This window comes from Cucurbita pepo, chromosome LG19, assembly GCF_002806865.2.
Source record: "Cucurbita pepo subsp. pepo cultivar mu-cu-16 chromosome LG19, ASM280686v2, whole genome shotgun sequence".
Lineage (NCBI taxonomy): Eukaryota > Viridiplantae > Streptophyta > Magnoliopsida > Cucurbitales > Cucurbitaceae > Cucurbita > Cucurbita pepo.
In genome coordinates this window covers 7,225,820-7,247,565 of record NC_036656.1, presented here as the reverse complement: position 1 = coordinate 7,247,565, position 21,746 = coordinate 7,225,820, and the positions used below count along the sequence as shown (strand labels likewise).

Here is a 21,746-nt window from a genome sequence, read left to right as displayed (position 1 = left end):
TTTTTTTTTTTTTTTTTTCATTCTATAATTTTGTTTCTTTTTCTTTTTTTAAATCTCTTATTCAAATGAAAGGTTTTATGTAACTCACTTGGATAGGGGTTTTGCCCCTCTTTGTAATTTCATACCATCAATGAAATTGTTTCTTAAAAAAAAAAAACCATAGGAGACATTATCTCACACAGCTTTTTAGAGCATGAGAGTACTGAAGTGAAAAATTCTTCTAGGATTGAGCGTTAAGTGCAAAAATATCAATAAGTGCTTAAATATGAAAAACAAAATGATATTATTCATAATATGATAATGAAATATTTAAGAAATTATAACTTTTGTATGGAAATTGTTAGCGGAAATAAGGTTTTTGAAAATTTTATTTAATTTCTTTGTTAAAAAAATTGAATACTGAGGAGCACCATGGGACAGAGCATACCTCAGGAGGGCAACCGACTATTTAAAGCAAAGTACCATTTACTGGGCTTTCTATAGAGGCACACTTTACGAAAACAATGATCCCTAGTCCACTCCAAACATATGCTCACATCTCCTCTACAATCATTGTTAAAAAAGAGGGGAGTGCGGATTAACCTTCAATAGTTGAACAATGGATGGAAGAAATTGACGTGAATCTTGAGGTGTGGTGTATGGTGAAAATTCTGCAAGCGCTTTAAGCAAATCCAGCTTGCGTTCCTCAGGCAGCTGAAAAGCAGAATGCACAAAAGATTAGAAGATCAAATTTCCGGTATAGGGAAAATTAACAGGACACCAACTTCGGTAAGGAATAAGATTGAATGGTGGAGATTTCTTATAAATAGGAAGGCAGCCATTGAATTGAATAAGACATTTCCTTTCAAAGGAAAAGAAATGTTCTATTTTTCGTCTAAAAGTATATAGTTAAAAAATTAATTGGAAAATATAAATTTATGTATATTTATAAATTACTCAGTGCACCTGCTCAAATAAATAAATAAACTCGGTGCCACAGGATCTCAGCATCGATTATTCTGCATTCTTGAGATGAAAGATGGAACAGTTATATCTTTCAAAGATTGTTTTCTCAGTTCTTTACTCTTCATGTATTTTTTATTTCTAAACCGACAATGTGTTAAAAGGTCCAATGCAAAATAATATTAAAGAGTACCACATACTTACACCAGTAAATGTGCAGGAAAAAAAGGTTTATTTAAAAAAAAAAAAGCTACGTCATCTCGCTGTTTCTTATTTTATTTAGTTTTTTCTGAAAAAGAAAAATGGTTACGATGGACAAAAAAACCAATAAGTAACAGAACATGTTGGTTCAAAAACTCTTTCTTGCTTGCAAATGAAAATCACAAAGAAATATGAAACGTATGCAAGTATTTCTAAATATCGTTAGGGGAAAAAGATATTTTAAACCTAAAATATAATTGCCATCCCATCCTGATAACTTTTTTCACATGGTCATCAAAACCTTGCAATATGCCCGAATGCAAACATATCAAGAAAGAAAAACCTTTTTTTTTTTTTTTTTTTAGATAGAGCAGAATGTTAAATTTCATATAGTCCAATCTTCAAATCCACAAAGCAGCGAAGTGTTCTTACCTCAGCCAATAGAGTCGTGATGAAAAATTAAATTTGTACATACAGTTTCTAAAACAGTATTCATTGACATATTTTAAAAAAATTTGACAACCACCTTCCTAGAGGTATTACTTTGGTTGACAGAGAAGCTCATAAGATTTTAAATCCTAAGAAGATGGTCACCATGGTTTGAACCAATTTCTTTTAAGCTCATTCACGTTTTCACTCGTCGCAATAATCACTAGGCCAATCATGGTGCATAGTCAAATAAAAACAACCATATGCCAAAACTAGAAACATAAGGAAGGGGACTTAAAATAAAATATTATTGCCTAATAAACCAGACCTGGATTTTAGATGGTTGTTCTTTTACTACAAAAAAGTAGATTTTAATGAGAGAGAAATACCGAAATTATTATTACCTTCTCTAAAACTGGAATAACATGCTTGTCCAAATAGCTGAGGAACTTGCAACTTGACGCACCCCTCTGTGTATCGCATGAGAGGTAAGCGGTCTCACAAAAATATTTGGGAACATGGTGAAATCATCGCTCACTTATATAAAAGGTAAAAAATGTACATACCACAACAAAAGGAACAGCCATAAAAAGGCATGATATCAACCTATCAATATGATCTGCATCTGAAACCTGCATTAAAACGCCACTTGATGAATGTAACGAATAGGAAGGATAATTAAAATGAAAAAGAACTGGGGAAAATTTTGATTCCCAATATCAAAAAGAATAATGTTGATACTAACTCAGTAACAAGATAGTGGCCAGCAAGATAATATTTTAACTCAGACAAAGCAAAATCACTAAATACTGTAGCGTATCCAAAGCATTCGCAAGAAAAAGATCATGTTCCTATTCCAATATTTCAAATAGAAACATGCTTCTCACTTAAGTCCTAAACACAATTATCATCAACGAAATTGTTTCCCATCCAAAATGCAATTAATCTAATTAATATTGCAATAGACTCATGGTCGTGAAACTTCACACTCAAGATTCATAAAGCTTCCCAACACAGAACTGGTAATTAAAAAGTCACACCCTTTTCAAGTTTCCAAAAGAAGGATACTGATCAAACTAAAACTATTTCACCTCTACTTTGCTATTGAAACCATCTGTTTTAACAATCTGAACGAATTAAAACTGAACATCACTTTATACATAGGGTGAATGGCGTTGTCTAGACACATCCTCAACATGAAAACTCCTACCAGAATGTTTGAGCATAGGATGGAAAACATAAATAATGTCACATATTCCTCAAATTGTACTGCTACTAAATTTAGGAACCAATATTAAAAATAAATAAATAAATAATCTATAAATGCAACAAATCAATGCATTAGGCACACATGATAGTTGGAAGGATTTTATTACAGAGTGACGCAGGATGAAAATGCAAAGAAATCTGCATGCATCACTATATATTTAGTTTGCAATTAATAATTCGCAACTGTGAAAATGTTAGTACAAGCAATAGCTACTCACATTGAACTGAGAATCTAAATCAGCTTGCCCTTCAATGATTCCAATAAGTTCCTTCAATCTCTCTGGTGGGGCTTTTTCTCCAAATATCCCCAAACTTTTTAAGAAGTCCATAAACATTCTAAACTCGGCTCCAGTCACATCTTCCAAACTCTGAAATAAGCGGAATTACATTACTTGCTCATCCTCTAGTAGAGTAATAAAATCAAACCTGAGCTTTACTCAGAATGGATTAACAGCCAAAGGAATAAAAAAGCATTAAATAGACTAAGCATTTTATCAAGTTTACCTTTTTTATCAAATCTGTTATGTGTCTCTCCATTTCCTCTTGGGGCTTCAAGAGTTCAGTTTTAACTGGAAAAACCTAAAAATAAAAAGGAAGATCGGGATCCACTAACAAGTACGAAATAATAACAAATAATAGCTGCAAATGACACTGCTCATATCTCTACCGAACCTTATCTCTAATAAAGCTTAGGACCTTCTCACGAATAACTTCATCTGTAGTTGGTTCATCAACACTTCCAATATGCTTAAACAAGGCTGACAATGAAGCTGCAACATCACATACATACAATGAGATGATAAGTGCATTGATGAAACAAAAGAGAGTTAGGTAATTAATTCACGATTAATTTGAAAATTTTAATACGAGGGAACATAAGTTCCCATCCAAAAAGGAAAAAAGGCTGAGACTTCATTAATCCACCATTTTAAACACAGAAGAAGAAAATTCACAATAGTGCTACTGAAAACTAAGATCATCGGTCTAGCTTATAGTATAGTTGATCAAAGGTTAAACTGTGTACGAATCTTCATGTACTCTAAAAAGAATGAAAATCAGATCATAGTATTTAGAACATACCTTTAACATCCTGCCTCAAGAGAGCCATTAGAGCTCTATGGACAGCATCGCGCTCCACAAATTCCTCTAAAACATTAAAGATTACTAAAATCAGATTTCCAATTGGATAAGACTATAGTTTCTTTTTTTCTTTTTCTTTTTTTTTTTTTTTTTTTTTGAACAAATTAAATAAGACTACGTCTCTGAGCAATAATTTACCCGATGCAAGAATTTGAACAAGAATGTCAACAATTTTGCCTATATTTTCTGGTGTATCCTTGCAGAAAAGAGGAAGTCCTCGAATTGCCTGAACTCGTATCTGCATAGTCATATAAATAGAAGAAACCTTATAAATAGAACGTTCATAAAGCACCTAACAAAACCAGCTCAAGAAATGTGTAGAAAATTCATTACGACGAGAGCGGAGAACTGCCCTAGAAACGCCTAATAACCAATAAAGCAGACAAAGTTTAGAAATTATAAGCTATTAAATTCCCTTGTTTCTATGACTTCCTTCTTCGACAAAGTTTAGCAGCTAGAAAAGATAAGTAAAATGGATTGGGAAGTCCAAAATATACGAACCGCCAGCTCCTCTTCTTCAATCAGATCAATATGGGCGTCGATGGCAGGACCAGAAAGGGTGGGAAAAAACTTGAAGAACCTAGGAATGAGTTGAGCGGCCAATTGCTTGGCTTTGGTACTCGTTTTCGCCGCATCTATAATCCCTTGATAATCTTTCACATTCTGTAACAAAGGCCAAGAGAGTTACTCCCAAAATCAAGACCCGCCCCACATATTCAAGTTTCTTAAAGAAGGAGAAGGAAAGTGAAAATGATCAGAAGACCTGGGACTTGTCCTCCGCTTTGTTGAGACGCTCGCTGAACTCATAGAGATTGTCGATGTGTTGGACATCTTCGGAGGGCTCACTCATTGGCGCTAACTCTGGAAACTGAAACTGCGGATTCTGAAAGAATGACAAATGGCAGGAAACTTGTAGTTGCAGAAATGGGGCAGTGAAAGTGTGAGAAGGAGCTTAGGGAAGAAGAACCAGAGAGCTTCGAAGGGTTAAGTGAAAGAGTTCGCCTCAGAGTTTTGAAGGGTTGAGAGAAAAGCCAGGGAAAAGGGCTGTCCGTGTCCGAGACATTTTTGATCTGCTCATACTCAGTAGCGGCTTACTTAAACGACGGCGTCTCCTGCCCTCTAAAACACACCGTTTTGACCTCTAAAGTTTCCATTTTTATAAACGCGGTGTCCAGGAGTTTTATAACATTATCCTCAACAATTTGCATATTAATTAATAGAATAAAAATAATATTTCTCACTCTCTAAAGAAATAAATAAAATTTTAATTAAAAAAATAGGAGAATAATTGTAATAATTTCTTCCTTCCCCAAGTATTTGATACAAAAAATATATATATATATATATATATATCAAAACATAAATCATAACATGGGCATGGTCGAGATAGAAGGATTGGGTGGCCTCCAAAAGCCATTATGCCCCGGCATCAGTGAGCTTACTTGTAAGCACAATATCACCTTGAATAAGCACCAAATTCTTAGCTCTCTGCAAATTCTTTATAATAAGACATGGTGAAGTATGGGTTGAATGATGAAAGTCTCACATTGAGCTAATTTAGGGAATGATCATGAGTTTATAATAAAAAAAATACTCTCTCCATTGGGGTGAGTTTAGGGAAAGCACAAACCAAAGATACGAGAGTTTATGCTCAAAGTGGACAATATCATGCTATTATGGAGAATAGTGTTCATATAACAGCACGCGGAGTTGCTTCGGTTCCTCTTGCCTTGTAATCTTCAAGCCCACTAAAAAGAATATGCTCAGAAACCAATATTGGCGCTAAAAAGGCAACAAAATAAAAGTTAGATAAACCATAATTACAAATCAGGGATTTGAATAGAATCATACAAACATCAAAATTGATGTAATTTGATGAATATGATTAGAGAGAGGAAATAAAAAGCATATACACTATATACATTTAATGTTCAAATTATTGGCAATGCTGTGAAGATAAGAAAATAGACGGCAGGCTCAATAAATTAAGCTCAACTGCTTTCCACATCCACTCTCACCTAAAAATTAAATTCTCTGCTACAAATCAATCAGGACGCAAGCACATGCTTGCTCATCCATTTTCGACCGACCAACTTACAAGCCATTCCTCTCCATGCTCTTAAATTCCCTTCAACCAATTGTCGGGTAATGTCTAGGAGCCAAGATCTGATCTTTTTCCCTATTTAAACAACTGGGTCGAGCGGGGAATTCCCAGGAAAACAACCATACAAAAAAACGACGAGCTTTCTTGATTCTTGAAGATGGAAATTATGGGGACGAGGGTTAAGAATGCTGTGCTATTGTTATTCATAATGGGGATTGGTTTTTGTCCGCCATTTATGGAGGGGAAGGAAATTGCAGAGGTGAATGTGCAGCAGTTGAGGAAATTGGCGTCCAAGTATAATGTGACGAGCTTGTTGGTGTTTGGGGATTCTAGCGTTGATCCTGGGAACAACAATGTTCTTTCCACGAACGTCAAGAGTAATTTCCCTCCTTATGGGAAGGATTTCTTTAATGCTCGCCCAACTGGGAGGTTCTGCGATGGAAGGCTCGCCACTGACTTCATTGGTAATTAACCACTTTTTCTTCTTAAAATCGTACGTTCAAGTTTCAATTTTTATTGAACCCAGCTTTTGAAATGATGATTTTAATGGACATTACAGCTGAGGCGATGGGATTTGGAGAAACAGTGCCAGCATTTCTGGACAGAACTTTGAAGCCAATCGATCTCTTGCATGGCGTTAGCTTTGCTTCTGCTTCTTCAGGCTACGATGATCTCACCGCCAACTTATCTGTAAACAAAACAAAAACACCATCTTTTCTCTGTTCTTAATTTCGTTTAACAACCTTGTACGATTTTCGACTAACTTATAAAGCTCTGTTCAGAAAGTGCTGTCACTTCCAAAGCAGTTGGAGTACTTCATGCACTACAAAATCCATTTATCCCGACTGGTCGGCCACGACAAAGCAGAGAACATAATCAGAAACGCCATTGTTGTCCTCAGCATGGGCACAAACGACTTCCTCGAAAACTACTTCTTGGAGCCCCAACGCCGCAAGCAATTCAGCTTGGATCAATACCAGAATTTCTTGGTGTCTTCCATGTCTCATAACGTCGAGGTCTCTCTCCTCTGTCCTTGACAGTATTTAATGTTTTGTTGATGTTCTTAACCATGGTGAGTTGCAGGTGATGCATAGATTAGGAATTAGACGGCTAGTGGTTGTGGGAGTACCGCCATTGGGGTGCATGCCAGTTGTGAGAACCATAACCAATCAGATCACGACATGTTCCACAACCTTCAACAGAGCAGCCTACGCATTCAATGCAAAGATCAAGCTGAAATTGGCAGCTATGGAAGCAAACTTGGGGTTGCTCACTAGCTTTGTCGATGCTTATGCCATCGTTCAAGACGCTGTCGATAACCCCACCGCCTATGGTACTCAAACAATACTCAATTTTTGTGTTCCCTTCCAATTTTTGTATGGTCTCAAACTAGAAGGTGTGTGTGTGTTTGGAAATGTGGGCACAGGTTTAAGGGAAACAGCGAAGGGGTGCTGCGGGACGGGATTGGTTGAATTTGGCGAGACATGCAAAGGCTCAACCACGTGCAGTGACCCACAAAGCTACGTGTTTTGGGACGCTGTTCATCCCTCCCAGAACATGTACAAAATCTTAGCCGCCAAAGCCATTCAATCTGTTGCACAAGACATTCTATCCTAGTTTTCTTCCATTCTTTTGCATATCCATAGTTTGAAACTTGATACCCATCTGCTTATTCAACGCGCCCAATGTATGGGTTCAGCTCACCAATACAATGTCAAAGTCAGTCAGCTGGTACACAGGAAATGTTCAATTCCTTCAACAAATTACATAACTTGTCTTGCTTCCTTAATTTATACATTGAACTCAATACTCTAAATTCCTTTTCTTTATTATATCTGTAATAATCATATTCCACCGTTTTCTTCCTCCTGGCTCCTCTGTTCATGCTTTCAACTCCAACAATTTTGAATATTTATAAAGAACATGTCTTGGAAATTTTAAATTCTCCGTAAAAGGAATGTCTGAGTCTGAAAGGGGTTGTTGTTCTTGAATTGTACCTTGGAATTTGGGAAACCCAATGATAATGTCAACTCGCTTATTGCTCTGTTAAGAAATGTATAGCATTATTTTAAAGGAAACACCTTCCAATTTCAAACGCTCCTCTTTTTCAGAGCTACATAAAGCATTTAATTCCCTTCTAAATTACGTTACACCGTCATTAGGGGTCAAGGGAAATCTCTAACGCTGGTTCTTGTAAAAACTTGGGGATTTTTGCATTGAAAATAAGATCCAATGATGAGGTTCCACAAACCAAAACACGTTGTATCCAGCTTTTTTCTTTCTGGTTTGCTTCTCTGTTTAAGATGTGCTGAATCTTGAGTTCCAGAAGGGCTTTTCAATTAGGATAAACCCTAACTCAATGATTAGATGGAAACTGCAGAAGTCAATTGAAGGAGGTTTAAATTAATCAAAAACCCCAAATTACTTAGCCGTTAATTTAGGTGATTAGTGGATTGAAGGGCAAGTTTCCTTGTGTTTATGATGGAATGGAGTGGGATTGCACATAAGTTGACGTGTATTAATTTCACATGGGGGTTTATTTATATAGCTCTGTTCCCAATGACTCTTATCTTCTTCTCTTACTTCATTAATTCGTGTGAGATCTGTGTTTTTGAGTTTTTATAATTGGTGTTGATGGCTATCATCCAACAGGATAAATCTGAAGCAATCTTGGAGAATGTTTGGGCGAATTTTATTGGTGAGAATGGATTGGATGGACATGGAGGAGGAACAAGAAGTGGTGGTTCTGGATTAAACAAGTCTTGGACAGAGCTACCAAGTCTTTGTTGTGGAGATGGATCCATGGAGGTTCTTGAAAGGCTACCAAGTCTTGGAAGATGGATATCCATGGGAGCTGACGCATGGGAGGAGCTTCTTCATGGGATTGTTCCTGCTTCCAATACACACCAATCTTTTCATGACAATTTGGAGAGCTCCCCAGTTCATCATTCTGGTTTTGTTGTTGATAGTACACGAGTGGAGACAGCGGTGGCGACGAAACACTACCGGGGTGTGAGGAGACGACCGTGGGGGAAATATGCAGCGGAAATTCGAGATTCGTCGCGAAAAGGTGCTCGGGTTTGGCTTGGGACTTTCAATACAGCTGAGGAAGCTGCATTGGCTTATGACAAAGCTGCACTGAGGATTAGAGGTCCAAAGGCACATCTCAATTTCCCTGTTGACACTGTTGTTGAAGCTATGGGAATGCATTCGTCAACAAATATTGATCATTTGGATAATCTCATGCCTTCTTTTCAAGGACATGACGACTCTGCTTCTTACTCACAATTAGGCAGCCACGGAAGTTCGTCGATCATCGGCAAGCGAACGACAAGGGAATGGGAAGATAATCTCAATTTCAACGACATGGAATTCGAACATCCAACGGTGAAGAGAAAGACCAACATGTTCTACAATGATTTCGACGTGTTCGAGTTTCAAGACTTGGGGAGTGATTATTTGGACAACTTGATGTCTTCTTTATGATATCGTCTTGTCTAAGATCCATCTAGTTTGATTGGTAACGGCAAGGTTTTTGTCACTAAGTAGACCAGCAGAAAGGGGAAAAAAATCCCAAGAACATATTTCAATTTGTGATATCCATTATTGTTTATGATTACCATCATTAATTTTAATCTTCCTAAACCAAAACATCATAAGCTCCAATCAAATTTGTGTTCTTTTGTTCTACTTCCCAAACCGTAATTAACAATCAAAACTTCAAATATACACATTAAAAGCAGCAGCAGCAGCAACAACAACAAACAATCGATGGTAATTAGGAAGTAAAATAACAAACTTTTAGCCAATTTCTATTCATCAGCTCTTCTAACTGATTCTGATTCTGATCTCGAGCTACTACCACTCGGCGGAGGTGTCGTCGTCGTCGTCTCCGCTGCCGCCGCCGCTGCAACGACCTCCGGCGGGAAATTGAGAAGCGCTTTAGGGCCTCTCATATTGAAAGCGGCTCTATCATAAGCCAAAGCAGCCTCCTCAGCGGTAGCGAAGGTGCCAAGCCAGACGCGCACGCCTTGCCGCGTGGAGTCACGTATCTCGGCTGCGTATTTTCCCCAGGGACGTCGGCGGACTCCTCTGTAGTGCTTCTTGGCAATGCCTCCAGCAGCGGAATTGTGATGGCGAGGGGCGGCGTTGGTTTTGGGCTGGTCGTCGGAGGGAAGGGTAGTAGAGTTATGGGAAGACATGGGTTGGTTCAGAACTTGGTAAATGACCATATCTTGAGAATCGTTCTCATTAAAAGGCAAATCGGAATGGGAAGCTAAAACCATGGCTGGCTTAAGGCTGAGGTGAAAAGGTCTAAATGTTATGGAGGCGAATTTGAAAGAGGGGATTTCGGTGGCTAAGGACCAAACCCAGTTGGTTCGGTTCCCTATTTTATTTCTCTTGCCAATAACTCGAAGCTCCCTCGAAAATGCCTTTTCAAATTGACTGCTTTTTGTACATTTGGGTTGGTGGCTCACTTCCTTTTTTGCCCTTACTTTCTCAAACAAAAATCTTAAATCTTTTTTTATTATTAATATCACTAAATCAAAATAATTCCCCTAAATTAAATGCTAATATCACATAAGTGAATAGTTTTAATAAAATTAAATAAAATGTATGCTTTTCCCTCGGGATAAAGAAAGGGGCAATTTCGGAAATTAACATGTCACAGATGGAGAATGTTTATTGACTTTGACGACCAAAACGCGAAGAGAGGCAAGCGGACACGCCTCTTGTGCGATTACGTCTGTCTGAATTTAAATTTATTATTAATTATTTAATATTTTTGTTGCCATTTATGTAACCTGTCTCTTTTATATATCTTCCAATATAAAAACCCATTAATTTTTTTTTTTTAAAAAGGATTATATTGAATTATTTCCTTAAAATTTTATGTTAATGTTTGAAATTAGCTGTAGATTGTAATTAATGATTGGATTAATATTTGATCGTCCCCCACCACCTTTGACTTTTCAACCATTATGAACAATATTTTGGTGTTAAGAATTAAAAATTAAAAATTAAAAGAAACTAAATCAACCACACGAGGAAGAGTCCTAAACCCTTTTGAACAACGAAAATATGGATTCTCTCCCAAGACCAGTAATTGATTCACGTGCTTTGACCAAATTAGACATCATTAATTCCCTAATCTTTACCATCCATTTTGTAAACTAGCTTCTTGTAAAAGATAATGAAAACAAAAAAAAAAAAAAAATAAATAAAAAATTGCAAATTTGGACCATAAATGTGGTCGTAGAAAAGTATTTTCGTCATTACCAACTATATGCATTTTTCATTATAATGCTCCAAATTGTCTTCACTTAGACGTGTTAGACTCGAGAAGTTTCAAGGTGGACTCTTCAAATGAAAAAAAAAAACATGGTTTCTGGTAATGTTTGTATTTGTCTTTGAAGACATTTGCAGTAGGAACAAATATTTTACGAAAATAACAAAAGTGTCCAGGATATGTTATGTAGCTTAAATCAAATAAACTTAAGTTATTGGCTCCGTGACTATAGGATAGTATAATACAAATTGTTTCACTACATATATGATCGGGCATGGCTCATCCTCCTAAACTCAAATCAATCTTGAAGCGCACTAACCCTCTATACTAAAATCATTGAAGAACAAGTATTAGGAGAACTCGATGTGTCAGCTACTGAAATTGAGAAGAAGATAGTAGAGTATCCAAGCTCCCTCGAGAGTGTATCTTGCACCGTCTTTTATTGACCTCCAGTTTTAGGGGTTATGCAAACTTAGTGTAGCAAATCATAACCAAAAAGCCTATTAAATGAGTGATTTTAGTAAAGATATGTCAATTAGGTGATATAACTCAGGGGAAAAAAACCACCAAATGAAACAAATCCATAAATATCCATTATACGATAGCTTCCAATTTTCAAAATTTCTAAGAACAATTGAGGTAAGAATGAACCACAAAAGTTGTACCAGGTTTTGGGCTAAATCCACAGAGCTGATTGGGTGTGTGCGTTAGGAAGAACACTACAGATGGGCCTTGTCCGAGCTGGTAAATCTAAAGCTGAAGCCCAGAAAGATGAACTTCACCTACTTCTAACACCCAATTTCCCATTCCAATCTATTATCATCAGCTTCTCTGCTGGTTCCCTTTTACTCCACCATCTACTTTCTGCATTCGGATGTTGATGTTCTTCATTTCATTTGGCTAATCAACCCTTCTCTCTTACATTTCCCACTTAACCACCTCCACCCGACCTAACAACTTTCTTTCTCTTCCCAAATTCCATCACCTATCTTCCACTTCAAGGAAAAGAAACCCAAATCATTTCGATTTGGATGAATTCCCTTTCAGTTTCAAGTGGGTGGAGTTTGTTTGTTTGTTTGTTTGTTCAAGCCCCACGCCCACCTTTTCCTCTCTGTTTAATTTGTCCCCTACCTTTTTGTACAATTGTATGTCGTTTAAAACCAACCCCCCCTCTCGAGAGAGAGAGTATTCTACTCCATAAATCAACTTCTGTCTGTTATTCACAGAACAAACACCTTAATTATGAGCACAGCCAGGTTCATCAAATGCGTCACTGTTGGGGACGGCGCCGTGGGCAAGACTTGTATGCTCATTTCTTACACCAGCAACACTTTTCCAACGGTACCCATTTCCAATTTCGCTATTTCCAATAAAGGGTTTCTTTCTTTTGGGGTTTTCAATTCATTCTTGTTTTGGTTTTGTGTAGGATTATGTTCCGACTGTTTTTGATAACTTCAGCGCCAATGTGGTGGTCGATGGCAGCACTGTCAATCTTGGCTTGTGGGACACCGCTGGTAATTCCAATCAACTCAATATTGTTCTTCTCTGTTCATTTGGTTTTTATAATTTTTGTTGTGAAATTCAGGACAGGAAGATTACAACAGACTCCGCCCTCTGAGTTACAGAGGAGCTGATGTTTTCTTGCTGGCGTTTTCTCTCATCAGCAAAGCCAGTTATGAGAACATCTTCAAGAAGGTAATTTAATTCTTTCTGATTTGATTCCCATGAAGTTTTAAACCCAATTTATTATAACATGAAGCTAATTCGTCTTGTTGCAGTGGATTCCTGAACTTAAACATTACGCTCCAAATGTCCCCATCATTCTGGTTGGAACTAAGCTTGGTAAGATGAGTATGAACTTGAACTCGGTGATGATCTAACATGAACTAAAATAACGAGATAAACAAACTGTAGATCTACGAGACGACAGGCAATACCTGATGGATCATCCAGGCGCATCTCCCATAACCACAGCTCAGGTAAAGAACCAAAACCATAAAAACAAAAACTTGATTGGATTATTCTAAAGGATTGATCATTAGGGCGAGGAATTGAGGAAGATGATCGGGGCAGTAACATACATAGAATGCAGCTCCAAAACCCAGAAGGTACAGAATTGATCCATAAAATTGGTAAAAAATAGAGTGGAGGTTGTTGAAAGTGGTTTGGTTTTTATGTGCAGAATGTTAAGAATGTGTTTGATGCGGCTATCAAGGTAGCGTTGAGGCCTCCAAGACCGAAGAAGAAGGCTCGTAAGCAGAGGACCACATGTGCTCTGCTTTGAAAAACAAGCACACCGCTCATCTCCATCACTTTCTCTGTATGGCTGGGGAAAAATTATTGAATGTGGTTCATTGTGGAATCCCATTGTAGTAACCCTGTTCACTAATTTTTTCTTGCTCCATCCCTTCATATTACATATTTCCATGCTAAGAATTTTGGATGTAATCTCTCAAAAATCTAAACTTTATTTTGGTTCACTTCCATAATTTCTGTCCTAATCTCGGAACTGCTCCGGTAACGTAGTAAATTACCGCCGCAAACACCGCCGCAACCATCACCCACCACCACGCTCATGGCAGCATTAATCGGAATCAAATTCGATAAAAAAAAANCTTATTAGTTAGTGAGGAGCCCATAAGAAAATTGGATTGGGCCTCAAAGGGTAGCCCAGTTACACAATAGTATTTAAAATAATTATATTATTATCTTTACTATATTTCTTATTTTAAATTTTCATTAATAATCCCAATACAACAACAAGCATTCTTTCATGTATGTAGCTTTTTTTTTTTTTTTTTTTTTTTTTTTTTTTTTTTTTTTTTTTTTTTTTTTTTTTTTTTTTTTTNTTTTTTTTTTTTTTTTTCTCTTCTTCTTGGAATTAATCATTAATTTAATGGTTTCTTTTTTCTTGAAAAAAAAGGCAAATGTAATTAAGACGTATTTATAGAAAATCGTTACACTTTAATTTCCCAAGGTGATGCCTCCTTGATTCGCGCGGATATATATGGTAGCAATTGGATATAATTTTGAGTTTTTTTATAAATATTATATTATAATATAAAAAGTCTACGGGAGGTAGGTGATAATTAATTAACGTACACTTTTGTTTATTGTAATATAATTATGTTTTTCTAATTCATACAATATAATAAAATACAAATATTTTTATTTCTTATCATTTTTTTTTATTAATACTAATTGGTAATGCATTTAGAATATGCTTGTTTTTTTATTTTAGAGAATAAATTTTTTTGATGGATACATAGTTAGGATATATTTAGAGAGGGTTGAAAATCGTATATTTTGTCACGGAACTAATCATGGCTACTCTAATGGGCTTCTACTTTAAATTAGAGATAAGGGTCGAGATTCAATCTTCTAGCGCTTGAAAATAGATTGTATTGAACTTACAAAATCATTAATAATCCCATAACGTCTACGGGTTGGCCTAGTGATAAAATAAAGTCACGTAAATAATAAATGACATAGAACAAATAGAGTTAAGTAATGATCACTACTTACTGAAAACTTTGATATCCTAGATAGATAGTAATTTCGTGAAAATACCTAACGTATGTGTAAGTTAGTCAAGCACCTACCAATATCCAAAAAATCATCAATAGTGTCTAGATTATTATTTTTTTTTTTTTTTTAAATGTTGAACAACATGCAAATGTACCTTATATTTATCTTAATTATTAGGTTATACGTAAAAAAAAAGGAAAAACAAAGAGAATAAAATATCTAAAAAATGTTAAAAGGTATTAATCACCGTAATAGAAAATAGAATATCCAGAGGGTANGAAATGGGTACATAAGATTTCACATCAATAGTAACATGAGGAGAAGTCCTTTTTAAGCAAAAGTGTAAAGAGAACAATATATATTAATAGTGAGTTTGGACTGTTATAAATGATATAAGAGCCAGTCATCAAGTGGTATTTCCGTGAGGATGTGGATTGTGAGATACCACATTGATTAAAGAGGGGAACCAAACAATATTTATAAGAGTGTATTGAATGAGAGGTGGGTATGTGATTATAAAGAAAAGTGTTAGCTGTTGTAATGGTGGTTTGGATTGGGTTGGGTCCCAAAAGTTTCAGTGCCAGTAGAAGATGGAGAAGATTAATTAGGGCGTAAAAGGGTATTATATTTATATAGGTAATGGTGGTTTGGGAGGGTGGAGGAGGAAGAGCAAGAAGAAGAAGAAGAAGAAGAGCATGGGGAGTGAAGAAAAAGCAATTAATCAAAGCATGTTATGTGTATTTAGTGCATGCACGTTAGCATTTACTGGCTTCCTTCTGTCTGCCGCAAATTCAGCTTAGCCACACCACACCACACTCCCCTTTTCCTTAATAATCAAAATTTGGTTGCAAACCCAGAGGAAATTGGAGGTGAAGGAAAATTGATGGTGGGGCTGAAGGGTTTCCATTTAAGAAGCAAGCAAACCAAAGGGAAGAGTTGAGAAGGGAGGATGAAAGAAGGATGGAAAAAGGCAAACAACATTACGTGTAGAAATGGGGCTAATAAAAGAAGGGGAAGGGCAAGGGAATGGGAGCCTTTGTACGATTCAGACATTGAACCAAAAAGTGGCAAACCCAAGCCATTAAGTACCCAATTCAAGTCCACTTCCACTTCCTAAAATTGTTTTGTCCTTAGTTTCTGCTAACTTTACTCTCTGTCTCCCCCAAACATACGCACAACCCACCCCGTAAAAGTCACGAGTGCTTATTCCCAAAAACGCGAACCTTAGAAGTTGAACAAATAAATGGAGAGATTCTTTGTTTTGACACCACATTTGGTACTCCCAGGGCCCCCCTCTGCTCCTCTCATTGCCCTACTACTACTACATCTCACTCTCAATGCTATTCATTCATGCCTAAATAAACAAACCATAACAATCCATCCAAATAATTTCTAACCCAAAAAAAAAAAAAATCAAATAATTATCAAATGAGAGTATAGATCTTCATAGTTCATCGGATAAGATTAATATATTAAGGGAGGAGATGGGTGGCACCGGATGATGAGGTTAGCATGTCGGAATTGCAGCGACACCAATTCATTTCCACCTCCTTTTTGCATGGGAAGTTGAAACAGAAATGGTTTCAAACACATGTGGAGATTAGGGTTTTGAGACAGGAATGGATTTAATCTCGTCATCTTCCCCCACAAATTCGAAACTTTCTTTTTGTTCTCCCCTTCTAATTTACGTCATATTATAAACTCCCATGATGTTGCATTAAATTCATTCATGTAATAGTAATAAGAATAATGTTATACTAATAAGCATGCCCATAGCCCATAGCCCATAACCTTCTTCCTTTGCGTTCTATCCAATGTCTTTCTCTCTGTCTATTACCTCTGCAAACTGCCACTCCGCCACTGTGTGTGTTGCGTGCAAGCTTTGGTAGTGAAAACTCTCTTTCACTTAATGGTACGATTTTCACTACGCCTACTCCCTCATCATCCTATGCCAACAATCTTATGAAACCAATTTATTTATTTTTGTAAAAAAGGTAAGTGAAGAGTTAGTTAATTAAAAACATAAAAACAGAGAAGAATAAATAACAATCCCTCGAGTCAATCCAAAACTGGCCTTACCCACAAACACCATTATGCTCATCTTCCAATCAAAATCAGACCTTCGATTCATATTCCTATTGACTTTGAAAAAAGCCCTTCTCTTGTTCTTCTCACCCCTTATTTATGTTTTGCAACAACCTTTTGTATTACAATAATCCCAGCACTTAATTTCTTTACCCTCTCCCCTATTTAATACCCTTCAATTGAAAAATACATAATATACAAACTTATCAGAACAACCCACTTCTATAAAGCTGTGTGTTACGAAGCTTTGGCTTTAACACCCCCTTCTCTCTCTGTCACCCTCTGAGAAAGATTCTAATTTAGCCCCCAACATCCATTTTCTCCCCTGTTCCATTTGCTTCTTATCCAAAGCAACTTTTTTGTTTTTTTTTTTTTTTTTTAATTAAAAATAAAAAAGCTCCAAGTACTTTTGCTCCTCTTTTGACCTAAACCCTTCTTTGATTCATCCACTTGTGTTTTAAACTCTGTAACAGGCGATTCCTGTTGTGGGGTTTTAAAAAAATTATATCTTTCATCTCTGTTGTCAAATTAAATGTTGGCTTAGGGAGATGGGACACTTTTTTTTTTTTTTTTTTTTTTTTTTTTTTTTTTTTTTNAAAAAGAAAAAAAAAAAGGGTAGTTGAGTAGGCTATAAAGTGGAGATGGTGCATCTAGGTTGAAGAGGGTGTTCAGAGTTGAGTATCATAGGCAACCAAAAGCCTTTCTTTTTGTTTGTTTGTTTGTTTGATTGATTCTGGTGTTTGTGTTATTATTCCTTTTTATCCTCATGGCTTCCTCAAACAGACACTGGCCTAGCATGTTCAAGTCCAAGCCCTGCAATTCTCACCACCAATGGCAGCATGACATCAACCCAAATCTCTCTTCTTCCACTGCCACTTGCCTCAGATCTGCTCCTTATGCTACAGGTTCTTCTTGTTGGTCCATTTAGTGTTCTATTTGTTCATATGTTTTAGAATTTGATTGATTTGTGTGTGTTTTTTTGTCCACAGTTGGTGGGTGTGAAGAGAGGAGTCCAGAGCCAAAACCAAGATGGAATCCAAAACCAGAACAAATTCGGATTCTTGAAGCAATTTTCAATTCCGGGATGGTGAATCCTCCAAGAGATGAAATTAGAAAAATTAGAGCTCAATTGCAGGAATATGGACAAGTGGGTGATGCTAATGTTTTTTATTGGTTTCAAAACAGAAAATCAAGAAGCAAAAGCAAACTCCGCCATATCCAAAACTCCAAATCCAATAATAATCACAATTCCCAAACCACCACTGCTCCTTTACCATCTCCTATGCCTCCCATCGCCACTGCCACCATCACCGCCGCCACAACTTGTTCTTCCTCTTCTTCTTCCGACAAATCTTCTCCAATATCAGCACCCATCAAAACTTTTAGCTCCAATTCAATGACCCAGAACTACCTTCCACAACTCACCAACGAGCTCTTGCCTGAACCTTTTTTCTTCCCGGCGTCACAGACCGGCGGCGGTGGCAGCGGTGGAAGCTCTAATTTGAGTCAAGGGTTTTGCTTGTCGGAGCTTTGTAGTGTAGTGCAGCAAGTGCCTGAAGATGGGGTTGTTGGGCCTTGCACAAGCCTGTTGCTGAGTGAGATTATGAACCCAACTGAGGCTTCAAAAAAAGATTTGGATGAGGACAAGATCACGGTGAAGTTGCCGCCTCCGTTCATGAATTATCATCCTGTTTTCACTCCCTCCACTGATAACATTCTTCCACCAACCACTATTTCCACCGCCCTCACCACTCTTCCACCTCCTTCCCATACAATTCATCAAGGTAAAGTTATTAAATTAACCAGTTTTAAGTCAATTATGGTTGCATGACTTTTGGGTAACTCTCCTTTTTGGTTTATCTCTTAAAAGGAAGGATTTTGTGAAATGGGTTGAAACGTAAAGCAAACAGGGGTTTCAAAAAGTAAATAAAAATGTAAACTTGAGAGAAATTTATGATATATGAACAAATAGGGTTATGATGAGTGTAGTGTTGGATGGACGTGTGCATGGCTTTGAGGCACCCTTGACCTACACTAAAAAAATATTTCTTTTTTAAAAAAAGAAGAGAAGGAGTGATCGTGTGTTTGCAGGTGTAGGTGAAGTTTATGGATTAGGTCAAAGCTGTGTAGGGAAGTCAACAGTGTTCATCAATGGTGTGGCGTTCGAGGTGGGTTCTGGTGCGTTCAATGTTCGGGAGGCTTTTGGTGATGAAGCTGTTCTGCTTCACTCCTCTGGTCAGCCTGTTCTCACTAATGAATGGGGCCTCACTCTCCACTCACTCCAACATGGCGCCTCTTATTATCTTGTTAGTTCCATCATATGCCTCTCTTGCCTTTCTTCTTTACCTTTCTTGTTTTGATATTGTGTTCGTATTTGCAGATATAAAGCAGATTTGAAAGTGGAGGAGGAACCAGCAGGGAATGGAAGAACGTAGCTGTGGTCTATGATTAGCTTAGGGTTTGAATTTGAGTGTTTGTGAGAGCTCTTATTATATCTATGAGGCAATGTAATTTGAATATTTGGTTTGAATGGACCTCTTATTATATCTATGTGTTGTTTCATGAGAAATGAAGAGAGCCAAATTTGATGATATCATTCGCCAGCTTTTTAGGGTTGTTTTGCTTCTTTTTAGCTTTGCAGTTTGGGTTTCAAATCAAACATAAACCTGCTCAATTTCTGTTCAAATTGCCAACTTTGTTTGTGGTCAAAACAAATGGCTTTGTACTTCCCTTACTTTTTTGCTTCACCTCTTCTTAAACTTTCAACCACTATCTTCTCTTAGTAACTGCTGTAATTACTGAGCCTTCTCTATCAAATTCATAACTTTTGCTTTCTTGCTTGTTTCCCCCAAAGGATATTCTTGTATCCACCTAGCATCAATAACCAGTGTATGAGCTACTGTGTTGGCAATGTCTTGGATCAAAAAGGAAGTCTCTAACAAGCTCTCTCTTGTAATGAAACAGTGTAATAAGGTCAAGTTTAAGCATCTACTAAGGCCAAGTTTTGCCCTTGCCTATTTTGATCTTCAATCTTCAATTTCATTCATTTATACATTAACCTTAGATAAGTGTTACTAAAATTGATATAAACTTGAAGCGAAAATAATGATCCACTCGAACTTGGTTCAAATCAAACTTACTAAAAGCACGTAAAGGAATAGAAAAGTTCATCTCGTTCAATTAGTATACACGAATGCTGATAAGCTACTAACAAATCTTCAAGTTTAGATTATATTTTAGGTTTTTGGATGGGAAGATAAAAAATAAATGAAGGTGAATTGGTTTGAAGAAAGTTGGAAGTCCAAATAACATGTGTGAATTTGAATGCTACAGCATAGATTGCACATGAAAGCCAAAGTTGTATTGTGGTAGAAGAGAAAAGAGAAGGGATATGAGGGAATATGTAGAATGGATATGAGGGGCTTAGGGATTGAGTTGAAAAGAAAAGAGAGGGAATGAAGATAGGGGCAGAGAATCAGAGGAAGTGTCTTGAAAGGGAAAGGAATTGATGTTTCGAAGAAATGGGAGAAGAAGAAGAAGAAGAAGAAGAAGAAGAAGAAGAAGAAGAAGAAGACGAAGAATAATAAAAAGAAAAAAGAACAGTGTTTTTGTCTGGTGCTGATTTGAACCAACAGTTGGACGACACATATTACCCACAGGGTTTCATTTCGAACATTTGTTACGTGCACACACCTTCCAACAGTGAGATTGGATATTTGACTGACTGATTTTGATATAACACAAACCCCCTCTCTCTCTCTCTCTCTCTCTCTCTTTCTCTTCTTTTTTATACCTTTTAGGAATGAACCCATCACCTTTGATCATCATCATTATGATGCCCCGTACCATTATCCCTCTTCTCCACCAGCTGCACCTCAATACTATACTGCTGCAGCAAGTCTGCAACTTTCTGGGGTTTGTGTGACTAGAAAAAAACAAAGAAAAAAGGGAACTTTTTGGTGGGTTGGGTTTGGTTTGGTTTAGGAGTGTGAAAAAAAGGGGTTGGAAGAGTAGAGAGAGAGGTCATCCAGATGAAATGAGTATTATTTGGATTTGGGATTTGGATTTTGGCAGTAGAACAGTCGTGTTGATTGGATTGTTCTTCCATATTCTGCCACATTTTGCTGCAACTTTGGACCCCTTTCCTTTCTCTTCGCTTTGTCGTCTTCCCTCTTATCTCTTCGATTCTGTTTCTGTTTCTGCTTCTGCCTTTCTTCATAACTTCAAATTTTGTACAGATATGATGTGAATTATGATCTTTTAGTTGGACCCACAGTGTTTTTTTGACTATTTCTCTCACTCCCATAACTTTTCTGCTTCCATTTCTAATATAATCATCCCATATTTTTAGAATCTTTCTTTCTTTTCTTTTTCTTTTCTTGGGATGTTACACTCAACTCATAACACTGTGGAACTATGCCTGTATAGTTGTATCACATGACTCAATAAACTATAACCATAATTCTTCTTTATAATTCTTCTTTATAGCATATGCTCATAAAACTTAAGAATAGCCAAAAGTTGAATAATAAAACTTGTAAATGTACATGTGCTTTTATGTACATGTGCTTTTGTTGTTAAGAATTTAAACCGGTTACTTTGAGTGTAAATAACATGATTCACATGTTTTACTTATCATGTACGAGAATGTTGTGTTTTTATGGTTGGTTTTCAAAGCAAATTATCCGTGTCTTCGAGCCATTGATGAGCAGGTGTTTTACAAGTGATAACTAAAGAAATATTCAGCTAGTATCCTAT

The 21,746-nt window shown here is 36.8% G+C and overlaps 6 protein-coding genes across 6 annotated transcripts in view; 4 read left to right on the top strand and 2 right to left on the bottom strand.

Annotated features, from left to right (window-relative positions):
* Window positions 1-5,088, bottom strand: part of LOC111781835 (apoptosis inhibitor 5-like protein API5) — a 7,908-nt gene extending 2,820 nt beyond the window's left edge. The window contains exons 1-10 of the mRNA XM_023662547.1: window positions 4,745-5,088; window positions 4,483-4,644; window positions 4,120-4,219; window positions 3,922-3,987; window positions 3,514-3,611; window positions 3,346-3,420; window positions 3,060-3,209; window positions 2,139-2,204; window positions 1,977-2,042; window positions 583-693 (exon numbers count right to left, since the gene is read on the bottom strand). Of these exons, the coding sequence (XP_023518315.1) occupies window positions 583-693; window positions 1,977-2,042; window positions 2,139-2,204; window positions 3,060-3,209; window positions 3,346-3,420; window positions 3,514-3,611; window positions 3,922-3,987; window positions 4,120-4,219; window positions 4,483-4,644; window positions 4,745-4,831 (981 nt within the window). The 5' untranslated portion in view covers window positions 4,832-5,088. The remainder of the gene's footprint in view (window positions 1-582; window positions 694-1,976; window positions 2,043-2,138; window positions 2,205-3,059; window positions 3,210-3,345; window positions 3,421-3,513; window positions 3,612-3,921; window positions 3,988-4,119; window positions 4,220-4,482; window positions 4,645-4,744) is intronic.
* Window positions 5,089-6,014: 926 nt separating this feature from the next.
* On the top strand, window positions 6,015-8,027 carry LOC111781203 (GDSL esterase/lipase At5g45950). Its single transcript, XM_023661674.1, has 5 exons — window positions 6,015-6,549; window positions 6,645-6,775; window positions 6,868-7,101; window positions 7,169-7,418; window positions 7,512-8,027. Exons 1-5 carry the CDS (start codon window positions 6,243-6,245, stop codon window positions 7,700-7,702), a joined length of 1,113 nt encoding a protein of 370 aa, XP_023517442.1. The 5' UTR covers window positions 6,015-6,242; the 3' UTR covers window positions 7,703-8,027.
* A 471-nt stretch (window positions 8,028-8,498) lies between these two features.
* On the top strand, window positions 8,499-9,672 carry LOC111780998 (ethylene-responsive transcription factor ERF091-like). The gene has a single exon (XM_023661392.1). The coding sequence runs from the start codon at window positions 8,720-8,722 to the stop codon at window positions 9,569-9,571; it is 852 nt and encodes a 283-aa protein (XP_023517160.1). The 5' UTR covers window positions 8,499-8,719; the 3' UTR covers window positions 9,572-9,672.
* A 118-nt stretch (window positions 9,673-9,790) lies between these two features.
* On the bottom strand, window positions 9,791-10,476 carry LOC111781000 (pathogenesis-related genes transcriptional activator PTI5-like). Its single transcript, XM_023661394.1, has one exon. The coding sequence runs from the start codon at window positions 10,369-10,371 to the stop codon at window positions 9,898-9,900; it is 474 nt and encodes a 157-aa protein (XP_023517162.1). The 5' UTR covers window positions 10,372-10,476; the 3' UTR covers window positions 9,791-9,897.
* Window positions 10,477-12,417: 1,941 nt separating this feature from the next.
* LOC111780999 (rac-like GTP-binding protein RAC13) lies at window positions 12,418-13,864 on the top strand. Its single transcript, XM_023661393.1, has 7 exons — window positions 12,418-12,716; window positions 12,802-12,889; window positions 12,961-13,070; window positions 13,154-13,217; window positions 13,290-13,354; window positions 13,418-13,483; window positions 13,558-13,864. Exons 1-7 carry the CDS (start codon window positions 12,618-12,620, stop codon window positions 13,657-13,659), a joined length of 594 nt encoding a protein of 197 aa, XP_023517161.1. The 5' UTR covers window positions 12,418-12,617; the 3' UTR covers window positions 13,660-13,864.
* A 3,774-nt stretch (window positions 13,865-17,638) lies between these two features.
* LOC111780997 (WUSCHEL-related homeobox 9-like) lies at window positions 17,639-19,579 on the top strand. The gene is made up of 4 exons (XM_023661391.1): window positions 17,639-17,893; window positions 17,978-18,772; window positions 19,080-19,294; window positions 19,369-19,579. Exons 1-4 carry the CDS (start codon window positions 17,755-17,757, stop codon window positions 19,372-19,374), a joined length of 1,155 nt encoding a protein of 384 aa, XP_023517159.1. The 5' UTR covers window positions 17,639-17,754; the 3' UTR covers window positions 19,375-19,579.
* The last annotated feature ends 2,167 nt before the right edge of the window (window positions 19,580-21,746 follow it).